At 30.7% G+C, this 23,326-nt stretch overlaps 4 protein-coding genes across 5 annotated transcripts; 3 read left to right on the top strand and 1 right to left on the bottom strand.

The window, feature by feature from the left end:
• Window positions 1-85: 85 nt before the first annotated feature.
• Window positions 86-1,750, top strand: LOC131853337 (exosome complex component RRP43-like). The gene is made up of 5 exons (XM_059204203.1): window positions 86-331; window positions 408-582; window positions 668-962; window positions 1,175-1,304; window positions 1,492-1,750. Exons 1-5 carry the CDS (start codon window positions 315-317, stop codon window positions 1,727-1,729), a joined length of 855 nt encoding a protein of 284 aa, XP_059060186.1. The 5' UTR covers window positions 86-314; the 3' UTR covers window positions 1,730-1,750.
• A 921-nt stretch (window positions 1,751-2,671) lies between these two features.
• On the top strand, window positions 2,672-8,681 carry LOC131853179 (probable Ufm1-specific protease 2). Its single transcript, XM_059204007.1, has 10 exons — window positions 2,672-2,720; window positions 2,947-3,168; window positions 3,627-3,854; window positions 4,399-4,572; window positions 4,886-4,985; window positions 5,074-5,220; window positions 5,500-5,622; window positions 5,711-5,978; window positions 6,361-6,614; window positions 6,982-8,681. Exons 1-10 carry the CDS (start codon window positions 2,682-2,684, stop codon window positions 7,191-7,193), a joined length of 1,767 nt encoding a protein of 588 aa, XP_059059990.1. The 5' UTR covers window positions 2,672-2,681; the 3' UTR covers window positions 7,194-8,681.
• Window positions 8,682-8,699: 18 nt separating this feature from the next.
• On the bottom strand, window positions 8,700-18,848 carry LOC131853178 (proton-coupled zinc antiporter SLC30A9, mitochondrial). The gene is made up of 12 exons (XM_059204005.1): window positions 18,297-18,848; window positions 17,731-17,930; window positions 17,537-17,609; window positions 17,334-17,463; window positions 16,622-16,760; window positions 12,788-12,943; window positions 12,602-12,713; window positions 11,475-11,685; window positions 10,885-11,002; window positions 10,524-10,598; window positions 10,301-10,414; window positions 8,700-10,213 (listed from the first exon to the last, which is right to left on the bottom strand). The coding sequence occupies exons 1-12, from the start codon at window positions 18,679-18,681 to the stop codon at window positions 10,169-10,171; spliced, it is 1,758 nt and encodes a 585-aa protein (XP_059059988.1). The 5' UTR covers window positions 18,682-18,848; the 3' UTR covers window positions 8,700-10,168.
• A 664-nt stretch (window positions 18,849-19,512) lies between these two features.
• Window positions 19,513-23,243, top strand: LOC131853427 (uncharacterized). Of its 2 annotated transcripts, none has more exons than XM_059204311.1 (2): window positions 19,513-20,030; window positions 23,110-23,243. In XM_059204311.1, exons 1-2 carry the CDS (start codon window positions 19,730-19,732, stop codon window positions 23,241-23,243), a joined length of 435 nt encoding a protein of 144 aa, XP_059060294.1. In that variant the 5' UTR covers window positions 19,513-19,729. The 2 variants fall into 2 exon arrangements, with proteins under 2 accessions (XP_059060294.1, XP_059060295.1); XM_059204312.1 differs by having other exon boundaries at window positions 19,514-20,030; window positions 22,947-23,203.
• Window positions 23,244-23,326: the final 83 nt, after the last annotated feature.

The following is a 23,326-nucleotide window of genomic DNA, read 5'->3' as shown; positions in this document are numbered from 1 at the left end:
CCTTTGCTTTTCCTCTAAAGAATAAATGAACCGAAAAAAAATTTCATAACATTGACTATTTAAATGTATTATCTCACATTTTCTATTTTAGATTTAATCAGTTTTTCATAGTTTCTAAGTTGTAATTTGGTCGATTTTCTATAAATAAATTAATTATTTGTTTGTAATACAGATTAGCATTACTAATTCGTTTGTGTTTATAACCTATCTATACTTACCTTAATATTTAATTGTATAAAATTTAGTTTGTTATAACTTAGTTTTGAACAGAGTATAGTAATTATTATATACATATATACCTGCAATCACCTAAAATGACAGATATTTACAGGTCCATTATTAATTGAAATACATACTATATTTTATATTCATTCAAATGTTTTAAATAATTTTATTTTTTATTTCAGATTAATACACCCACAAAAATATTTTAACGATTATGTTTCTCGAAATATTAGACCAGACGGACGACAATTCAATGAACAGCGGAATATTAAATTGAATCTTAATTCATTGGATACAGCAGATGCTTCTTCAGTAGTCAAATGTGGAAACACAACTATTGTTTGCGGAATTAAATTAGTAACTGGACTTTTTATTTATTCTCTTTACAATTTTGGGTAACTTTACTTTTTTACATTTTCTAGCTGGTATTATATTATTTCAGGAATTAGCAACACCAAAAGCTGAAGAGCCTAATCAAGGATTTATAGTTACTAATGTTGAATTACCAGCACTTTGCTCAACAAAAAATAAACCAGGTCCCCCTTCAGATCATGCCCAGGTCACAAATTATCTAGTATCTGATATAATTAATAACTCGAAATCTGTTGACTTAAAAGATCTTTGTATAGTACCAGACAAACTGGCGTGGGTATTATACTGTGACATAGTGTGTTTGGACAATGATGGCAGTTTGGTTGATGCCTGTATTATTGCAATGATGGCAAGTTTAAAAACATGTAAGTATGTTCCTTTAATGCCAAATGTAATATATCTTTGGGTAACATAAAATTGTTATTTAATCCTAAAAATGTATTAAAACATATTGTCAGTAAAAGACAATCAGACCTAAAATATATACCTACTATATATATATAAAATAGATATCTTATTAACATTGTTTTTGAAGCTCGTTTTATGGGTTTAATTTTTACATTGACAATTTTTTTAGTAACTCTTCCCACTGTGACATATGATAGTGAAACTGCAGAAATTAGTGTGGATGAAAATAATAGAACACCTTTAAAAGTACATGGAATACCTGTAGCAACTAGTTTTGTTGTTTACAAGACTTCAGACAGGTTTGTGCGGTTTATGATACTAATAACAGTAAAGTCACCGAATATTTTAGATAATAAATAATATATACCAAACTACTTAATTTATTTTCCTTAATTCTTGTCCTTAATTTATTTTTAATACAGTAATTAGTGATATTCGTCATTTAATGTATATATTTTGTATTAATTGCAAAAATTCTATTTACAGTGATAAGTTACTAATGGACCCATCAGCATATGAAGAAGATACCTGTGGTGGAAATGGCGCCAATTTTATAGTGTGTTGTAAAAATGGTCTACTATGTGGAACACAAAAATTTGGTGGTAGTAATCCTTCAGTAGAATGTCAGGATGAAGCATTGAAAATAGCTAAACATAGAGCAAAACTTGTTGAAAAAGTTATTGACACATGTATTAAAAATTATGAAATAGGTATGAAGTTTTGAAGAATTATAATAAACTTTATTCTAAGCTTTATATTGTTTATATCAAGATACAATTTTGTATACTCTGTCTCCTGAAGTGTTAGATACATATCAAGAATTTATAACTTTCTGAGCAAGAGGTCCGAACCTGATGTAATAGTCTCCATAATATGCTACTAGACTCCATTTCAAAAAATTTCTAATGTTCACCAGAACAAGTTATATTGCGCCATGCGTCAGAATACGTAGACATCTTCATAAAGATAACATTAATAGATGTATTTCAACCAATGTTTTAATGTTTTGAAAAAGGCGAAATTTGTATCTCAGTCTGTCTGCCCTCTGTGGAGACTAGCTTGTCTTACAGTTAAATATTTCTTATTGATATGTTTCGTTGCGGCATCTTAACACATAATCATCGTAAATGCTAGTTATAGATAACTATATTAGGGTCAAATTTTTCAGCAAAACTAATACTAAAATAAGGATCCATCCAGACAGGGAAAAAAACTAAACTAAAAATAACTTTTTATTAATTTCTTTCAATGGTCCTAAATTCAAAATATTTATTCTATTATGTATTCTCAGCACAGTTTGAAACTGTTTCTAGTCGATTCAGATAAAATAGTTTCAATTAAATAATAGGTTAACTGAGGTAGGAGATGGGGTAAAATTTCAATAAATAAATGTTTTATTTAATAAGTGGGCACATTGAAACTACTGAACTGACTTACTTAAATAAACTTTCAAAGTGCAGCAATAAAGAATGTATAATTTGCATTGTGAATTATAATTAAAGATCGATCAGTGCAAACTGCTATTTCATCCCTATAGAGGGCGCCATTGTATTATAAATATATTTATTCTTTGATCCAGTAATCACTACGCCTTATGTTCGATTTAATCTATAAGTTACGACTGAACCAAACAAACAGTAAGTAATCCTTTTTTCATAGTGCAACATTTATTTAAAATGTCACCACGTCTCAAAATATCGAGCTATGTTACTGAGGTAAACTTATATATTTACTTACTAATTGTACATAAATAAAATTGTAAAAACAAATCATATATTATATAAATTTTACCATCTATGAACTGCTAAATTAAATTTCAGATGTAATGTACAATATGCATGTTATAACCTTTATACAACACCAAAAAGGACACATTATAAACGATTATTTTTGTGTTTCTCAATTAAGATAACTAAATTAGTATTTGTTTAATAATTACAGAGATTGTCTAACATAGACACAGACGAAAGTATAGGATGTCTATATGGGCTAATGTACGATGGCACATTACTCGTCGTCGGACTGAGTATAGAATTATATGAAAATGACAAAAATACATTCCAACAATTGCTGTTAAACTTGCCTGCGGAAATTGAATTATGTGGAGTCGTAAAATTCGGTGAAAGTCTATCAATGGATCTACCACTAAAAGACATACTACAGGCATGTATACTATATATTTATAATTACTTTCTGTGGCAATATGCAATATAAACAAGTTCACATCATCAAATCTAATCAACTCTACCATAACCACTCAACACGCAAGCGAAGTACTATATTTGCATTTGTTTAATTCAATCCATACAAATACATTTTATTAAATATAATAAGTACTAATAATAAAGTAATCAATGAATTATTTTACAAATGTACCCGGTACATTTGTAAAATAATTGTGTTTTTAAACCGTCCAGAAACCCATTAAATTACACCCACACATGTATTTAAATGAAGTTACGTAACAAGCAGATGAATTATATACAGAATATATATATATTAAGTAATGTTGATAGATCACTTCTGATATAATAGTTACCAATTTTCTATCTCATGTATTTTTTCCATAAAGTAACAATAAGCAAAAAGTTTTTCTTGTCATTTTACATAATAATTTCCAGGAGGTAGATATTACCGATAACCCATTAGTAATCAATATAAACAAGACAAAAAATTTGAAAGCCCACTTCTTGGTACATGATAAATTTGAAGAGACAACATATGAGGTATTATCTGCAGAAGAAATGTGGAAACAATTTCTTCATGTGCGATTGAATACTGTGGTACCATTAAGTTGTGAGGCAGCTATTTCGGGAGTCAAAAATGTAATGCAAAATAAGAGAAAAAAGGTAATTAAACAAAATTAATATAAATAATATTTTTTATGAATGTATATGTATTCCTTTATTCATAAATGCTGTTATCTCTTTTAATTTTAATAAATGTTCCTTTTCTAGTCTTTGACAGATTTAGAAAGATATCTAAGCAATTACTATAACTTTCTTCTTTTCTGACAGTCTGTTTTCATAATAATATATATATATATATTTCAAATTGACCAATTGCACTAATTTTTAAATATGGATTTGGTTATCTTATTAGCTAACATTAGGAATGATGATTTGAAAGAAGAATTCAGATTTGTTTGTTTGGAATAGATAAGTTAAATAATATTTATAGGAATGAATAGAGATAATTACACCTTGATGCAAGTATTCTCTAAATGTAACATAACATAGTAGATCTTAGGTTCATCTTTAAAATATTGAATATTTCGAATGTTGAAAACTATCTAGTTTTTTAAGATCTAGATTTTTTTGAAGATATTTCTGAAAATATAATGTAATAAAAAAATGTGTGCTAATAAGTGGAATGTATTTTAAATAATTACAGATTGCATCTGGTCAAGTTTCATTTCACATTGATGGAACACCAGTTTACTTATTTGGTGTAGCATCAGATGTTGGCTTGACTGGAACAAGTTCTGATGCTACAATTGGTGAATTGATTGATTCCATGAGTCCTGAACAGCCGTCTAGAAAGAAAAGACATAATACTAATGTTATTGTATGTATAAATATTATTCCACTTATCATTTGTAATGAGTTCATACTGAATATTATTATTTTAAAATATAACAGACAAAAAGAAACCCCTTTAAGTCACTAGTCTGTTATACTCCAATATAAAATTTACACCATTTTATGCATTTTTTTTCAAAATAAATTAATTTCATAGCTATAACATATATTTGTGAATGTAGTATCAATGTACAGATATCAGTTTGCCTATATTAACATTTTTCATATTTATTGAATAATTTATTAACACACTTAAACAATACCTCTTGGAATGATATAAAACTTCTAAAATTTTACAGGAAATAGTACCTGTAAACTTAGTAATGAAATCAACAAAGGACATATTATCAGATAAACTTGTTAAAACGGCTGTTAAAATGATGACAACACAACGTAAACGTAAGTAACATTTTATTGGATAAAACATAAAAAAATCAATACAAAATAAGCACATTTATAATGCACAAAGTGATTTTTTAATTTTTAGCTGCATTCTGTATCAGTATGCCATTGCGAGTAGATACATTGGCTATAATACACCGCAATACAAAATTGCTGGACTTGTACACAGTATTAGTAGAAGCAGCCTGTCGTTCACTCAGACTTTTGGAAAGTGTTCTACTTGAGCAACTAGGTTTGTAATTTATTTATTTACATATGTATATACATATTTAGTAATGTTTAACAATTATTTTATACATATTAAAATACTATATATGATTATAACAGTAGAAATATGGATAAGATTTTATAAAAATTACTTTGGATCACCCTTAGCAGAATATATATATTAAACTCTGTTCCTGATTTTAATATATATTAGAATCAGATCATATATGATTCCTCTTATGTATCCTTAACTAAATAAAATGAAAGGCAATTTTTTAAAATTATGTTTTCTTTATATTAATAGGCCAAGAGGGTATTGGGGATGGTGCTGGCCTTCGTCTACCAGAGACCTTTCATTATTTGCCACAGGAAATTGGTCACTTCATTACAAAGATAGTGCCTAGGGGGATACCAGATGAAAGTATGGGTGAGTATATTCTAAAACAGAATTCAAATTAAGAGAATGCAATATCATTTATGAACAATGGGTGAAATTTGTTGTAAAACTGTTACAGAAAAAGAGAGGCGTTTACTTCACGAACAGTTAGGATTAGCAGTTACTAAACCTATATTTCGTAGAGGTAATGCATATTCGAACAATAGTGGAGGCCGGTTATTGAATCCCCACGAAGCAATAGTTCATACGCAAGTAAAACCTGATGTAACTACTATTTCATTAGTACGAGGGCGATATGCTTACTATCACTATATGCAAGATAATTTCAATGACGATGGATGGGGTTGTGCTTATCGTTCAATGCAAACGATTTTTTCATGGTTCAGGTATTAAAAAATATTTTTATATACAAGACTTTCTATTAATTATTAAACGAAAACAATTTAACATTTAGACTATAGGCCTTGGTAACAAGAAACATGGACTAAGTCCTCGCATGCTTTTAACACTATGACAGCAATTTTTCCTTTATACATTTTTACCGTCAAAATGTAGAGTTAACAATAATAAAAAAAGTATAAATTTAAAAAAATGATAGCAAATGACAAAGTATTTGCATCAAAACTCATAAGAAAAAAAATTAAAAACTGTATTTATGTCCATATTTCTCTTTTTATTTGCTAACATGTTTTTAATATCAATATAAATGAGTAAATTTTCAAAATGAGAATTTCTTACTACAATTCTAAAGATGGTTTCTTATTTCAGATATCAAGGATATACAACTGTGGAAGTACCTACTCACAAAGAAATACAGCAGTGCCTTGTTAATATTGGAGATAAGCCCTCATCGTTTATAGGTTCAAAACAGTGGATAGGATCTACAGAAGTCATGTTTTGCTTAGAATCACTTCTTGGTGTGCAATCGAGAATTATATTTGCAAATACAGGGGCAGAATTGCAGAGTTACGCGCCTGAACTTGTTCACCATTTTCAAACACAAGGCAGCCCTATTATGATAGGTGAGTATCAATAAAAAATTACAAATACGTTTTGTGGTAAAGGAGTCTACAAATATATAATGTTCGTAAATAGCCTATCTGAATTTGTCATACTTACATGGATGAATCTTCGCAATAAAATCATTGATGATTTTCAGATTGAGATTGTTGTGTCCTGCACAAATTTTTCTTTAAAGTTTTTAGTTCTAGTGTAGGCTATTACTAGGTACGGAGATTTTTTGTCTCCATATCCTGTAATTTCACACACATCACACTTTAAACTTGAAAACAGGTTACAAACAAACTTGTAGTTTTTCACTCTTATGTGTATTTACAAATAAGTTAATTATTTATGATTATAAGTTTTTATGCAATTCTGTCGTCATAGGTGGCGGAGTGTTGGCGCATACAATCTTAGGTGTCGAATATAACTCTGTTACAACCGAGATAAGATATCTAATCTTGGATCCACATTACACAGGAGCTGAAGATCTCAGTGTAGTTATTAACAAAGGGTGGTGTGGTTGGAAAAAATCAGATTTTTGGAATAAAGCTGCTCATTACAATTTATGCCTACCACAAACTAAACCGGCCATTTAAATCTTTATTTTATATAATTGGCATTATTGTCTTATATTAACTTATTTTCATGTATAATATGGTTGTTATTTAATTAATTTTACGTTAATAGTACAGCAGTACTTTCAATATTAACACTTTCCAATAAGTTGTTTCACCTACATTTCATAACGAGCTGTGATAAATGACTCTGTAAACACTCTAAATTCCATTTATGCATTTGCAAATTTTACACCTTTTTTATTTTTACACCATAAATTTTAAAGAAACTTTAAATTGTAATATGAAGTTAATTATGTTTTCCTAATTCTGTCATAAATTATAATACCACATCAAATCCTTCCCAACTATAAATCTTGGAGCAGATGATAAATATGCTCTTTATGTTGTATTTTATTATAATGATTATGTAATAACAGGTATTGGTTTAAAAGTAAGACTTCAGTTATATAATCTGCTTTGTTTATAAAGTAATTACTTCTTAGTCAACCTGTTGGTTATTCATATAAAATATAGTGTGAAGTTATTTATCCTGAAAATATTTTTTTCATAATAGAATTGCAAATTCATTGTAATATATTAAATATTAGGAAAATAAGCCATATTACAACGCAAAGAACAACACAACTACATAACAAACAATTTGATGATAAATTTCAACAGTAAAGCTACAATTCAAGCTACATTAAAGGTATTTTTTCTTTATATAATAAACTATCCTAAAGATTTTGTTACTGTTCTTCATTAAACCAGTTTATAAGAATAGTATTTAAAGTACCAATCATACATTCATACATATTTATATATTGACAAAATTAAACTGCTTTAAATTTAATAGTATTTTATTATAGTTATAACAGTATATTGTTGAAAATTATTTTAAAATAATGTTATTTATTATACCAATTAAACTGTAATTCCGATAGTATTTTCTAGTAAGGCATTTTATTTATGTACCATACTGTAAAAAATACTGTTCGCCTGTTAATACCCGGTGTATTCGTATGACGAACGCATTTTGATACTTTGAATCGCATAACCCTTTCAAAAGTGGCGTGCACAATCGTAGACATAAGATATCATTTAAAACAATTTTATAATTTCTGATTGAAAACGATTGTATTCATTTGTTCACTTACAAACTAATCTATTTAGTACTCCTAATTTGTTTTCAAAATTTTAAGGCAATTTGTTTTCTCCTTATTATACTTTAGACACATGGCATTTACCAAATCCATCAGATGTAAAAAAATAATTCAGGTCTGAAAGGCATACATAATCCCTACGACACTGAAGCTTATAAATTTTGAACATAGCCCATGCTCAATATTAATAGTTTGGATAGTATACTGAAGAAATATCCTATCAGGAGGCCTGTCCTTATTGTTTTTCTCTCAATTGTTGTAACTTAAATATCCATAATAAAGGGATTTTGTTTCAATAACAATCATTCTCCATTCTTGGTACGACCATGTGTATCTAGTCGAACCTCACATAAATACCACCAGCTAGTGATGTGTCACCACCGAGGGAGATATCTTCAGTAGGGATTTATGTCTATTGTACATAAGAACCGCAAATAAGTTAAACAAATGTTTAATCAATAAAACTTTATTAATATCCAGAACTTATAAATATTATTTTTCCTGTGTCTATGCTTAATTTACCTAAATATATACTTCATAACATTATATACAACTAAATCACAGAAAAACGTTTTATGGAGATAGGAAATTTAGTTATATTTAAAAAAACTCGTAGTTTAAATAAATTATCATTATATAATTTTTTACATAAATTTAAAAGTGGGTACATAATAAGTAATAAAAATTGGTTTTATTAAATTTAGTTGCCCATATTGTGATATACCTTTGCACCTGCGTAGGTTATGTTCTTGAACATAATAATCGTTCTTACATATGAGAAACAAAGTAATAGAATTTATTCCTGTATATTTTATTTTAATATATAGATTTCTTATATTTTGACATGACTTTTTTCCATTAGAATATGTATTTTCTGTCAGCTGATCAAATTATCAGCAGTAGTAAATATTTTATATTATAAAATATTCAGTAAATAGACGCCAAAAAGAACAAAAACAAAATTAGATCTGCTTTAACTATTTATTCACAGGCTGCAATGTGTGAAGCACTATAATTATTTTGTTTCTCATTATTTTATTAAATATATGTATCAACAACTTATTCCTATCTACTACCATGAAAAACTAACTCATATTTTCAACATTTCATCATAATATACTTTAAAAATCACAAATTTGCTTCACAATTGCGCTAACTTCTTGAACGCCATTCTCCAAATTTATATCTAAATGTAAAATTTTAAAATGTATTTATATTATTTATAACTTAAATTTTGCTTTTAGTTATTAATTTAAGGAATGGCACTTTATAATCGACTCCAATATTATTATTTATTACACGTCAACATTTTAGTCAATAAATAATTGTCAATATTAGTTCACTTATTAAAAACGCTCGGAGGTTATCGCTCAAAATAAATATTATACTTTGAGATTATTTTGAAAAATTAAATCGCAGTTAATTTACTGGGAACAATTTAGAACTGCAAATGTTTAGTCTAAATAAAAAAATTGACATTTATAATATCTAACCATTGACTAAATTAAGATAATTACAATTTAAGCATTATGATCATGATTTTCTTTAAAAGTGCACGTACACTATGTTTGAAGTCAGGTTTTAATGACCTTGTAAGCAAATATTACCTGCACAATAAGCACAATCCTATTTAGGCGCTGTTCGCTTAATGAGTACTTGTACTGGTATAAAACAAACTTAAATAGTGAATAGAACATCATTCAAAAATATGTTTAGGACAATTTACAATTCAATGGAAATGGAGTAAATAGTCAATTCATATTATAAAATGACACCAGAGATTAGGGGTGTAGTTTGTCTTAAAAACAAACATAAGCGATCTTGTGTTTGCATTCTATTTGGTCCAGATTTTTAAAGTATCTCCAGATCGCAGTGCCGAATTTGTGGAAACTTTTTCTGAAAAATGTGAAATGAGAACATTAATTTTAGAAATATTTAAATTCAATGTAAAACTAACCAATATGGGTACTTATTGTAACTTACCCTAAGTTTTAATTCTATTCTATCAATTTCTCCACCTAACATATCAACAATGTTTTCACCATGTTTCAATAAGAATGCTTCTACATCATCTATGGTTTCAATTTTTCTCATATCCTGAAAAGGAGATATTATTTATTTTATTAGAAATAATCTATGAAAAACAAATAATAGTAGTGACAAGAAAAAATATAATTTCATTGCTTATATGTGACGTTTTTCTTACCTCCAACAAGGCATTTAAGTCATGTTTTTCTAAATATGATCTTGTGAGTGCTCTTCCATCAAAATCAACTTCAGCCTAAAAAGAACACAAAATAGTGATTTAAGATTAGTACAAAAAAATATATAATTATTATTAAAAACTCCCAGTGCCCCCAAGCTCATATGAGTGGCATAGAAATGCAGCAGTAAAAACCACGTTCAAATCTGTCAAGCCATTTGTGAGATAAGTATGTACAATTGCAGAAAATTATATATAAAAACTATATATTTGATCACGGTAAAATAAGTATAAGTAAAAATTTTAAATGTTAGTACATCACATTATACATATATCATATGATACGCAAAAATAATTTTCATACCTTATATCTAATGAGGTTACTGCCTATATCTATACCCTTGACGTCATGTATGGCTCGAATCATGAAGTCTCTCTCCAATACACTATTTATTTCATCAAGTTGCTCTTGCGGGATCGACCTGTTTTATATGGTTTAATTTAGATCTTATAGAGCTTTCCGATTACCACACATTAGTACTCCAATTGTAATTGATTATCTTTTTTTGTTATATAAAGTTACATACTGTTACCTTCTTTTTCTAAATTTGCCTATATATAATCCTTTTTAATAAGAAACAAAATATTACAAGCTAAAACGCGACACTGTCTGTTTGGAACGGACAATATTCCTCTTATATTACAATATACTAATTGAATACCTATACTTAAACATCAAGCACGCTAAAATATATGTAGTATTACTGTAAACTCTCATACTCGTGTACTGTACTGTAAACTGTCAACACATTTATTTAAGAATGAACAGATAATATATAAGAGCATGTGATTCAGAACCGAATTCCTGACACATTTCGGAATTTTTGATATTATTATATATGTCCTCATATGTGCTCTGCTCTAAATACTTAATAAAATAAATGCATGAATTACCTCCCCACCAGGGCATTCACATTGCTAAGAATTATAAATGACGCCACTCCAGCTAACACGGTGCCAACTAGAAGACTGCCCACAGCATCTGCCAACGGATTGCCGGTATATTGCGAGATTGCCATACACGACGCAGCGACAACCACACCAGCCACAGCTGCCGTGTCTTCCAACAACACGACATTCACTGAAGGGTCTGAACTACGCATAACTGCAAGAGCAAACAAAATAAATTCTATGTATCTCATTTACAGTAACATTTTACTCTTCACAAACCATTTGATTGGTATGTCTATCCGCTAAAAAGAATCCATTTATCGTATCTCCTCCGTTTCAAAACACTCTCCTTGATGTGAAGCAAATCTCGAGGTCCTTGGCGTTGAGATATCCAGTGACGTTCAGTTTTGCAGTCATTTGGAGGACAAGGCTAAAATAGCCTCAAAAAAGCGTGGTGTGCTCAGTAGAGTGAGACGGTATTTCATGACGACCAATCGCTTGGTCCAGACACGGCGCAGATCCGGCCGCATATGGAATACTGTTCTCATCTCTGGGCGGGAGCACCGCAATACCAGCTACGTCCATTTCACCGCATTCAGAACCGAGCAGCCAGAATCGTTGGTAACCAACGTCTATGTGACAGACTCGACCCATTGGCTTTGTGGCGAGATATTGCATCTCTGTGCATTTTCTACCGCATATAACACAGGCAGTGTTCTGAGGAATTGTTTGGATTAATACCAGCTGCTGAGTTTCATCACCGTACCACCGTGCCAGAAACTAAAATACCATCCTGATCATCTGGATGAATGGCGGTCCTCCACAGTGCGGTTTTTTAGAAACTTTTCTAGCCCTTCCCGCATTCCCGGTATTTCCGAACCGATACGATATTGAAACCTTTAAGAAAAGAGCTTATTCCTTTTTAAAAGGCCGACAACGTACTTAAAATTCCCCTGGGTGGTCATGGGCGGCGGTAATCACTTACCATCAGGTGAGCCGCCTGCTCGTTTGTCCCGTGTTATAAAAAAAAATCCTGGAAAATCGCCTGAACAACAAGCCCTTTTATTATTCACCGTAGTTCAGGACTGTTGTCATCTATCATCTGATTTTAAGTTATAAAAAATATTTACCGTATTCATGAAGGGGCACATTTGCTTCTTTTGCACCTTTTCTTATTGCATTTAAAGCAACCATTAAAGTAGCTCCTTCAGAAACAACAGCACCACCAAGAACAAAATATGCCTGCAACAAAATTATTTAAAACAATATTTATATTATATTTTCAACAGTATAACCAGAAAATAGTGATTACTTACCCAATAAAAATCATGAAGTGGTTGTGGATCCAATATTCCCATGACCCCATGGTAGAATGATAGTCCACTCCCTACACAGAAGATACCTACTCCAGAAATTAGTGATGATACATATCTCATATTTGTATAGCCATATGGATGATCTGGATCTGCCATCTGAATTAATAGAATATTCTAATTAAAAAAATACAACAAGCACCTTCAAAGAGCCACTTCTAGGGTCTGATCAAAAATTTATCAGTGAAATCCTTATCCTTACTAACATTATAAATGCGAAAGTAACTCTGTCTGTCTGTCTGTCTGTCCCGCTTTCACGCCAAAACTACTGAACCAATTTCAATGAAATTTGGTACACAGATAGTCTCTAGGCTATCTGTGTACCAAATTTCATGAGAAAGGACATAGGCTACATTTTAATGTGAAAAAACTGTTGTAAGGGGTTGAAAGATTGTATGTCATCGTCATTTTTGAAGCTAGAAGCTTGAATCTTATTTTTGACGCTGCTAATTAAATATAAATAAATATGACATACAGTGACTCACAAAAATGCCCCAATGATGTGTAGCTCGACACAAAAAGTAGTCAAACTCAATAAATTCAATAGATGCACAGCTGATACTTTATTATGTAATAGTGCTCCCATTGAGCTATTAAACAATATAAGTTGCATGATTATTACTAAACTAGTTATGACATTACAATGATTACAAAGTTAAAAACGCATTGGGGCATTTTTGACCGTTTGATCAAATTTCACAACATCTCATTTTATTTCCTCATTTCAGTATTTTGTATGTCCCCCACGAGCTCGGAAAAGCGCCTGCACCCTCTCTGGCATACTGTCGATCAGTCTACTGCAATCTTCCTTGCTTACCTCATTCCAGATTCTCTGAAACTTAGCCCACATCTGGTCTTTGTTTTTCGGTCGTCTTGGGTCAATTGCAAGACGAATCTTGACCTTCTGCCACATGTGCTCGATTGGATTCATGTCGGGAGATTGCGGAGGCCATGCCAGAACCTTTAGACGCAGGTCTCGGAGACATTTTCGGGTCGCCAAAGCTGTATGCTTTGGGTCATTATCGTGCTGAAAGATGACGCGTGACTTTTCAAAGCCATACCATTCAATGGTCTGGAGAAGTTCCTCTTTAAGGATGCCTTGATAGAGCACCGAGTTCATATTTCCAATGATCCTAGTAATAAATCCGGGGCCATCGGCAGTGATACAGCCCCATACCATGATATTTCCTCCGCCATGCTTCAGCGTCGACTCAATGACGCGGGTCTCTAGCGTTTTACCTGGTCGTTTCCAGCACCACTTGCGGCCATCAGAGCCCACAAGATTGACCTTCGTCTCGTCAGAGAAGATGACCCTACGCCAATCCTCCACCGTCCAATGGCGGTACATCTTAGCCCATGCTAGCCGTATTTGCCGATGACGCTTCGTTAAAAGCGGCTTGCGGATTTTATTACCAGATCGAAGCTTGGCCTTCTTGAGTGTCCGACGTATAGTTTCGGCACTTGTGGAGACGTCCATGGCATTGGTAAGGTGTCGTTGGACCTCTACGGCAGTATCCATGGCCCCCGAAGTGATAAGCCTCACCACATATCGGGCACTGGACTCTGATAACTTCCTTGGGCGCCCTTTTGGGGGTGGGGCAACAGCGGCGCAGTGTTCCTTTCGTATCCTAGCAACAGTAGACTTACTCACGGAAAGTTCTTGGGCCACCCTACGGGTGGATACGCCTTCGTTAATTCGCTTGATAACTTCGGATTTGAGGGCAGGAGAAATAGGCTTCATGGTCAGCAAGTTGTATGAAAAGTATTGGATGAGAGAGGGAGGAAGTAGATATATTTCCAGTTAGCTATTCGAGTGTTTTTATCTTCAGTGGATAGGTAGATCGAACGGAATATCACATATATCGCGAGATTGTCCTAAACGGTCAAAAATGCCCCAATAGTTTTTATATTTCACAGTGGCATAAGTTCATAGCCAGCCAATAGTAATTCATCAGTAGCGGCTTATTCGAAAGCCAAGAAGCAGGGCTATCACATACTAGCAGTTCAGGTTTATTAATTGTATCCTCATATCATAACAGGCGATGGAATGCGAAATGGTCAAACATTGGGGCATTTTTGTGAGTCACTGTATAAAGTTTTTAAAAATTTTACTCTTAAGGGGTTTAATAAATTAGGGGATATTTTTTTTATGTAAATTCGTCATTGTTGATGCTAGAAGCTTGAAACTTATTTCTGAGGCTGTTTATTAAATATAAATAAATATGACATTCTAAGTTTGTAAACAAATTACCATTAGGGGTGTACAATAGAATAGAGGGTGAAAGTTTTTATGTAAATTCGTCATTTTTGAAGCTAGAAACTGATTTTTTATGCTGTTGAATACATATAAATAAATAGGCCATCAAAGTTTGTAAAAATTACCCTTAAGGGGGTAAAATAATATAGGGGATGAAAGTTTTTGTGTAAATTCATTATTTTGAAGCTAGAAACTGATATTTGAGGCTGTTGATTAAATATAAATTAATATAACATTGAAAGTTTGTAAAAAAATACCCTTAAGGGGGTAAAATAAAATAGGGGATGAAAGTTTTATGTAAATTCGTCATTTTGGAAGCCAGAAGCTTGAAACTTATTTTTGAGACTGTTGATTAAATATAAACGAATATGACTTTCAAAGTTTGTAAAAATTACCCTTAAGGGGATAAAATAAAATAGGGGATGAAGGTTTTTATGTAAATTCGTCGTTATTGAAGTTAGAATGATGAAACTTTTTTATTGACTTTTTGAGTTAGTTTATTAAATATCTTACTAATATTATAACTGTGAAAATAACTTTATCTGACTGTCTGTCAGTCCCACTCAGACGCCAAAACTACTGAACCGATTTAAATGAAATTTGGTACACAGTCTAGATCCTGAGAAAGGACATAGGCTACTTTTGAATGCGATAGGATTGCAAGGGGTTGAAAGGGTACATGCAATGTTGTACGTAACAATCGTCATTTTTAAAACTAGAAGCTTCAGACTTATATTTTAGGTTGGTGATTAAATATGAATAAATATGATTTTTGGGTTTATTTATTAAATACCTCACTAATATTATAACACTCGATCTTGCTTACACGCCAAAACTACTGAACCGATTTAAATGATATTTGGAACACACAATCTAGACCCTGAGAATGAGTATAGGGTATGTTTTAATGTGGAAAAGGGTTGAAAGGGTATGTGCAAGGTTGTATGGATATATTACCATTTTCAAAGCCTGAAACTGATTTTTAGGCTGTTGATTAAATATAAATAAAGAAAATTGGGGTGTAAAGAACTTAAAGGAGAGTTAAATATTTATATGGAAATATTGTCATTTTTAGTTTAGCTTCTAGCTTTATCAAATATATATTTAGAGTTACATGGGGTTGAAAGTGTTATGTATGTTAGTTATGCATGGAAGTGTCATTTTTGAAGCAAGAAGGATGAAACTTTTTCATTTGGCTTTTATTGGGTTAGGTCATTAAATATTTTTTTCATTATTTGGTCAAGGTCACAATTTTACGCGGACGAAGGCGCGGGTACAGCTAGTATAATAAATATACACAATAATTATTTAACTAAACTAGCAGTTGACATAATTGCTAAATCTAACTTGTGACTATTATTTTAGTAACTAGTAGTAGTAAGTAGTTATTAACATAAAAAATATGATTAGATAAAATTTTCTTTAAATATTACACATAATAGTGTACAACTTTATAATATTTGGTGATATATATATACACATAGGTGACATATTAATTTCTTTTAATGTGACATACTTACTTGAACAGATTTATGTATTCCATATGCTAAAATTAGTTGATTTACAGTGTCTGCAAGAGAGTGAATGCATTCTGAGAATAAGCTGTGTGATCCAGTATAGAACCAAGCACAAAGTTTGAATAGAAAATTACATCCATTTCTGAAATAAAAAAAATTATATGTAACTTTATTCTTGGTTTATTTGAACAGTTGTTGTCATAGAATAATTTATGGCACAGTTAATTATAATAAATAATTCCGAAATTTCATACAATTATTAATTATATATAATGTAAGTGGATACTGGGATTGACGAGCACTCACAGATTAACACTCTATAGGGGTAAAATAGGGAATGAAGTCATCATGTTTAAAGTTAGAAATAAAAAAATAAGTAGGTAAACTTCTAATCACTAATTCTAGTCTAATATGTATGTATAATAACTAAATATGTAATGTCTTGCATTCTGCAATACACATATAGGCTATTGTAATAATCCATTAGAGGAACATCATCATAAAAGGCTCTACATGAAAATTTCAACAGTTCACCCCATTGGATCTTTGAGTTGAGTTGAGATATTAAATAAAAGTATACTGAAAATGTTTGTAACATGAGTTATAGTGAAATAAAATAATCAAGTATCTTTGGTTATAACTGGAAAATTAAGTACTGTTATAAATTTAATATTTTTAATAGTTCTGTACAGTACATACATATCAAGAAACTTACATTCCAATAGCAGTAAGAACCACTCGACCTGATCTTGTTTTTAAACCCATTTCTTCTACTTCTGGTCTCAGTCGCTTGTGGCTCATTTCTCTCCTGTAGGTCCTCAACCTTCTTTTCACAGTAAAAACATCTGCAGAAAAATGACATGGAATTTAATAACAGTTGGTATACAACTACAAATTTATTAGCTGCCCCAAAGTCACCTTGCTCATATCTCCGCCTGTCCAATTCTCTTCTCAAGAGTTCTTTTTCTAAAGCATCCTTTGATCCCCATACCTAAAGATAATATTGTGTTCATTACATAACAAACAATGCACTATACTTCCGCTAATGTTATATTTATTTAATGTCCTATTCATGTTGATGTTATTACAGATAAAGTAACAAAACGGCTTACCTCAAAAGCTTTAGCTTCCACATCCTTTCTATAGTACACAGTTATTGGAGGCTCTGATTCGTACGGTGATCTCCTTAACACCTTTGGAAGTGTCTCTAAGTCAGTTTGTTTCAAAAGATATTCAGTCATTGCCCGCATTGGTGTTATAAAATTCCGCTCAGTATAAGAAGCAGAAAAATCAATTAATAATCTTTTCTTAACTGCAAGAAACAATTGTCATTATTAATTAAATATATAGTTTCTTAATAATAGTAATGAAATTGGCATAGATTAGTAATCTAGAAAGAGAGAAAGTCAAATTGTTCATATTTTTTCATACTAACTTTTATCATGACAATTACAAAAACAAGATACTACCATCCTGTTGTTTTTTATTTATACAGATGTTAAGACTTTGAGACTTTACATATTAATGTCTAAACAGCCTGTTGAATGGATGCGGAACTGTTTCCTCTTTCATCTAGTCCTGTGGATTTAAGTGGGCTACACTTAAATAGAAGTAATAATTTTGCTATTCTTAAAAAGGGTATTAACTGCATGTAGATTATTAAGTAACCAAAACATACCTGGTTGAGTATTAGTTTGTTTTGATGGAGAACTAGTTGGTACCTTCTCAATAGTCAATTTTGTAACTTTTTCTGCATCCGTTTCAGTTTTCACTACAATATCCCCGGTAGTACTTTGTGTGATAAAGCTTTTTGATGTCGGTTCTGAGTGTTCCAATATTTTTTTCTGTAGGTCACCTACATCATTTTGGTTACTTTTATCATAGAGACTATTAGTCGAATTTAGGAACCTACATGATTTTTTATTAACTTTATTAACGATACAGTATGCCTGATACTTTTTTAGTCTAGGAATTTTATATGATATCGTATGGAAATGTTTCAATTCAAGTGACCGTCTACTTAATTTTCTGTAAATATTTGTAACAAATAATGTAGGCAACATGATTATTTGTAAGGCGTTACAAATCAAACACGTCCAAATTACGGTCTAGGATTACAAAACATATCTGTTTATATTATTTAAAGTTAATATGCAGAATAGGATGCAATGCGAAATAAAATTTAGAATTTATTTTTTCTCAATATGTTAAGTTCACTTTTTTTTTAATAATTATTTTACCGCCCTGGATATTCAACATTTTCACTTCTCTTTGGGGGTTCCTCAGATTCAGATACGTGATTTTTACTACATATATTGAAAATTAAATTAACTATTCACTTTTTAGAAAAGTGTTAATTTTAAATAAATAAATTTATTAAAGCCTCTTGCTTTTGACAATGATAGCGCTGACAATGTTATCTGATTGAACAGAAATTGAGTGCGTAGCGGTTTCAATGTTGATTGTCACATGCCTAATCCTTGTTGTTAATTAAATATAAGTAAATCAATATTTATTTAAAAGAGCAACACACAAATTTCTTGCTTATTCTTCTTGTGATGAATCTGCATTCCGAATAAGCGGTAGAATAAAAAAACTTGACTATTCAAAAGTGCTTATATTAAGTTTATTTGAATAAAGATTATTTCTATTTCTATTAATAAATTTATTTATTTAAACTTAACATAAACATACTTAAAATTTTTAAAGACTTGATTGATCTTGTTTTTAAATGTCCTTGTTTTTTAGGACCCACAGTCCACACCGATAACAATATATGTAATTATATCATAAAAAGTGTCACAATATATGTGTTCATTAGCGTTGGTTGACTATCCTAAATATGAAGCTACAAACCAAAAAGTTTTTAAATTGGTAACCCAGACACAGAGTAATAATTTAATTTAGTTCGTTGAGCTTGTCGGCCTAATGTTGTACGTCGTCCTATTTTTTTTTATCCGTGCTTAATCATCTCCGTCATCACTATTTAATTTAGTTTTTTGGTTATTGCTATATTACTCTTTCGTACATCACACGTTAAAATCATAAATAAAGAAAGAAGACTCAGAAACGTTCGTGTGTTCGTCGTATTGATATTTCGAAACATCCAAAATGCCGGCAAGCAACTTTGATTTATACAACATGCAAGATGCTAGAAATAATTTTGACGCCACTCGCCCTGCCCCGATTTGTTCTGATGCCAATCAATTTATGGGCCAATGTCCGAGTGTTCACATATCGACAAATCGTTATTACGGATATCATGGGACGAAGAATAATGAAACTCAAGTAACAAGGGATTGTGAAATGGCGGAAGAACCACATGTTAACACTTCAGCGGTGCAGCCGCTGATTGCAAAGAAACGAAGTGCAGAAGATGGTGAATATCCACGAAACAAACGTGTTCGCCAAGGTAAGGTTCCTTTCAAATTTGATAATGGAAGCTCATTGAATCCTTATTTTTGTTATCATTAGAAAGTAGTATTTAGTAATCTATGACTCATGTAGTCTTGGTGCTATACTTAGTTCAATGAGGTTTCAGAGCCATCAATATTTAATATATATTAGAGCAGTATTAATACCTACAAATATTATATAAGTGATGCAGCAGGAATATAATATCACTTTTAAGTGGGAAGTCTCATTGCAATATAGTAAGTAGGTGGTCCTACCATTAAAAATATTAAAAAGTTTTGTTGCAGTTTCAAATGTATTTATAGGTATTGTACCTGTTATCTCTTAGATATTTTTTTGTAATAATAACATTGCCTTTAAAATATATCTATGTTATTAAGTAGGAAACAGTAAACATAAAGCAAAGTGTTGAATAAAATAATTTATTGAAAACATAAGAGAATGGGATAGAACTTGTGTTAGATAATCCTGTGCTACTGTATTCTGTCTATCTAGGTACCTAAATACTGATAAGGCCCTGCAGTGATATAACATATAACAGATGATATAGCAATATCATCAGCCAGTAAAATTATTTTAGACAAGTGATAATTTAGAATATATGAACTGTCACTCTTAAAATATTGTTTTTACTATATACATGTTATTAAACATGATTAGATAAAATATTTGATGTTGATTAATTGCATTCTAAGTGCATTAACATTATAATGGATGACTTTACTAAGGGGAAAATCTGGAGTCATATAGGTATATGATAAATATTTTTTTATATTTAATTTATCTATATGATGCTACACTCTCTATAAAAATGTTAGGTTTTGACTGTATTATTTTTTTAAAATTAACCAATATAAGATTATATATTATAGGTATCTTCACATTCTTATTGCCACACATGTGATTGCATAAAAATTAAAAATGACTGCATATAGTGCTTTTACTTTATACAGTGGATATGTACTAATTATCTGCATATAGCAATAAAAGTTATACAGTATTATAGTAAATTCAAGTTTCCATAATTTATAGATTATTAATTAATTAACCAATTAGAATTAAGATGAAAGGGAGGTGCATATTACTTTAGAGATATTTAATATTTGTGTTTAACATTTCTGTACTGTTATTTAAGGATGACTCAAGTTGTATATTGCATAGCATGTCATACATTGATTTGCATGTTTGATGTGTCTAGGGTTGCTATCTTTATTAAGGTGAAATAAATTTTAGTTTGTTAAGTTAATAAATATAGAGTGCCTATGATAAATTTAGGGAAAGAAAGAAAGGGAAAGGGAAACATTTATTTTTTATTTTATATATTTCGCCTTTACTTTTTGTTATACCAATACATAAATATAATGTTACATAACAGATCAACATAGTTCATTTTTGTCTAAAGTTCTCCACACCACATGGTTACAGTTAATATTAGTGTGATAATTGAATTAGCTATTATAATACTGTATTTAATACTAAATTATTTTTCTATATCATGTAGTACAATTCATTAAAATACAGTAAAATTCTATATATTATGAAAAGGGTGGGAACCCTAGGTTGAGACACATCATTTGAAGGACTACTCAAGCATGAGCCTAGCTTTATCAGTGACACATCTGTGAATTTTGTATAATACATTATATGTAGATATGTGCTATGCTATGATATAAATAGTATGTATACTATTGATAAATATTGAAATAATAATTGTCTGGGGATTAGAATAATACAGTATGCCATTTAGTCTGGGAGACCTTAATCTGTAACTATTACAACTACTATTGAATTGTTATGTTGTAAGGTATCATTACCATCATTATAAATATTTTGAAATAAAACATAATCCCAGCATCTACGGAAAAAGATTGAGTACTAAGACGAGTTTAGGTTCAGTTTTTCTAATCATATGTATGCAGTTCATAATTTTTTGCTATTATTTTTACACCACATATGGAAAGCTGATGAAAAACCTAATGTATGTAATTAATATTATAATTGGAAACATGTGAGTGGCTAGGCTAGGCTAGGCTATGGCCAACTAGCATTTGTTAATTACTATCTTCCTTATATGTAAAAAAACCTATATAAATTTCTACTGACCAGTTCGGAATTATAAGTTGTTAATACCTTATTCCTTTTGCTTTGTTATGTAGAATCTGTGTTTGGTCGTTCTTCACCTTATCTTTTCAGCTATGCAGTACACATGGAATAACAGACTGAGGTAGGTATAACTTATATCCATCTTTCGTTCTGTACTGTGACAAATTGGGAGAATGATCTAGAAAAAGCCATGTTTCAAATATCTAACTGTATGTATGATGATGACTGACTTATGACTGATGTAAAAAGTATAAACATAAGTAAATAGATGGAGTGAGTAAACCTATTAGAAAATTAAATATTGTAGATTACTAGATTTTTTATTTATTAATTAATTAATTATAGTATTCTTCTGAGTTGTTATCCTTATATCTGTTCACTGTTTGTACATGACGTTTTCTGTAATTTTGTTGTTGATCTGGGTTCATAATTGTTTAGTAAAAACATGATTTGAGAAGGTTGTAATTCATCTTGAGAGCTTGTACTATGGGTATTAGATAACCCATAGACATACTGTATATTACATATATTTTTAAGAAAATGAATCAGTAATGATGTTAGGTTGTATATTAGAAATAGGTGATCACCGAGGACATTGTCTATATTAGATACCTAAAACAAGTGAAATAAAAGGAGGACATAATCTGATTATCAATAGGTAGTTTAAGATGTATAATAAAACATTTACTGAGTATATAAGTTACTGAATCTCAAGTGATCGCATATATGTAAAAACCGCAACAAAACTTAATTCGAGGCTTTCCACTGTGACGCTTGAAGCACAGTGTGATGAAGTTCGACTTTATTTCAGAGGGTATGGTGCCACCGACTTCAAACTGCAATCCATGTTTACTACGTCCAACTCACAACAATCCAGATATATCTCGTTGTCTCATGGTTCATATGATCTAACCTCTGCTATACTGAACAATGGTCATGTATAATTAATTCAGCAATGTCCATTTTATCTGCAGAAGTACAAAGAGAGAGAAATAAACCTGAGATAAACACAACAAAGGGAATAACTACAGATACAGAAGACATTCTGGAAACACTATATTGGAATATTCATGGGGGAAATATTTATCATTTAAGGCAGTGCCTATGACGTGTTATTTTGAAGTTCAACAGTGTATTTTATCGCAGAATAACAAGTGATAGGGACATTAAAAGACTTATTAATTTCATTTT

This window comes from Achroia grisella, unplaced genomic scaffold, assembly GCF_030625045.1.
Source record: "Achroia grisella isolate CSIRO2021 unplaced genomic scaffold, CSIRO_AGI_Agris_v1 utg900, whole genome shotgun sequence".
NCBI classification, from domain to species: domain Eukaryota; kingdom Metazoa; phylum Arthropoda; class Insecta; order Lepidoptera; family Pyralidae; genus Achroia; species Achroia grisella.
Note: the sequence above shows the minus strand (reverse complement) of the source record. Positions and strands in the feature narration are given on the sequence as shown.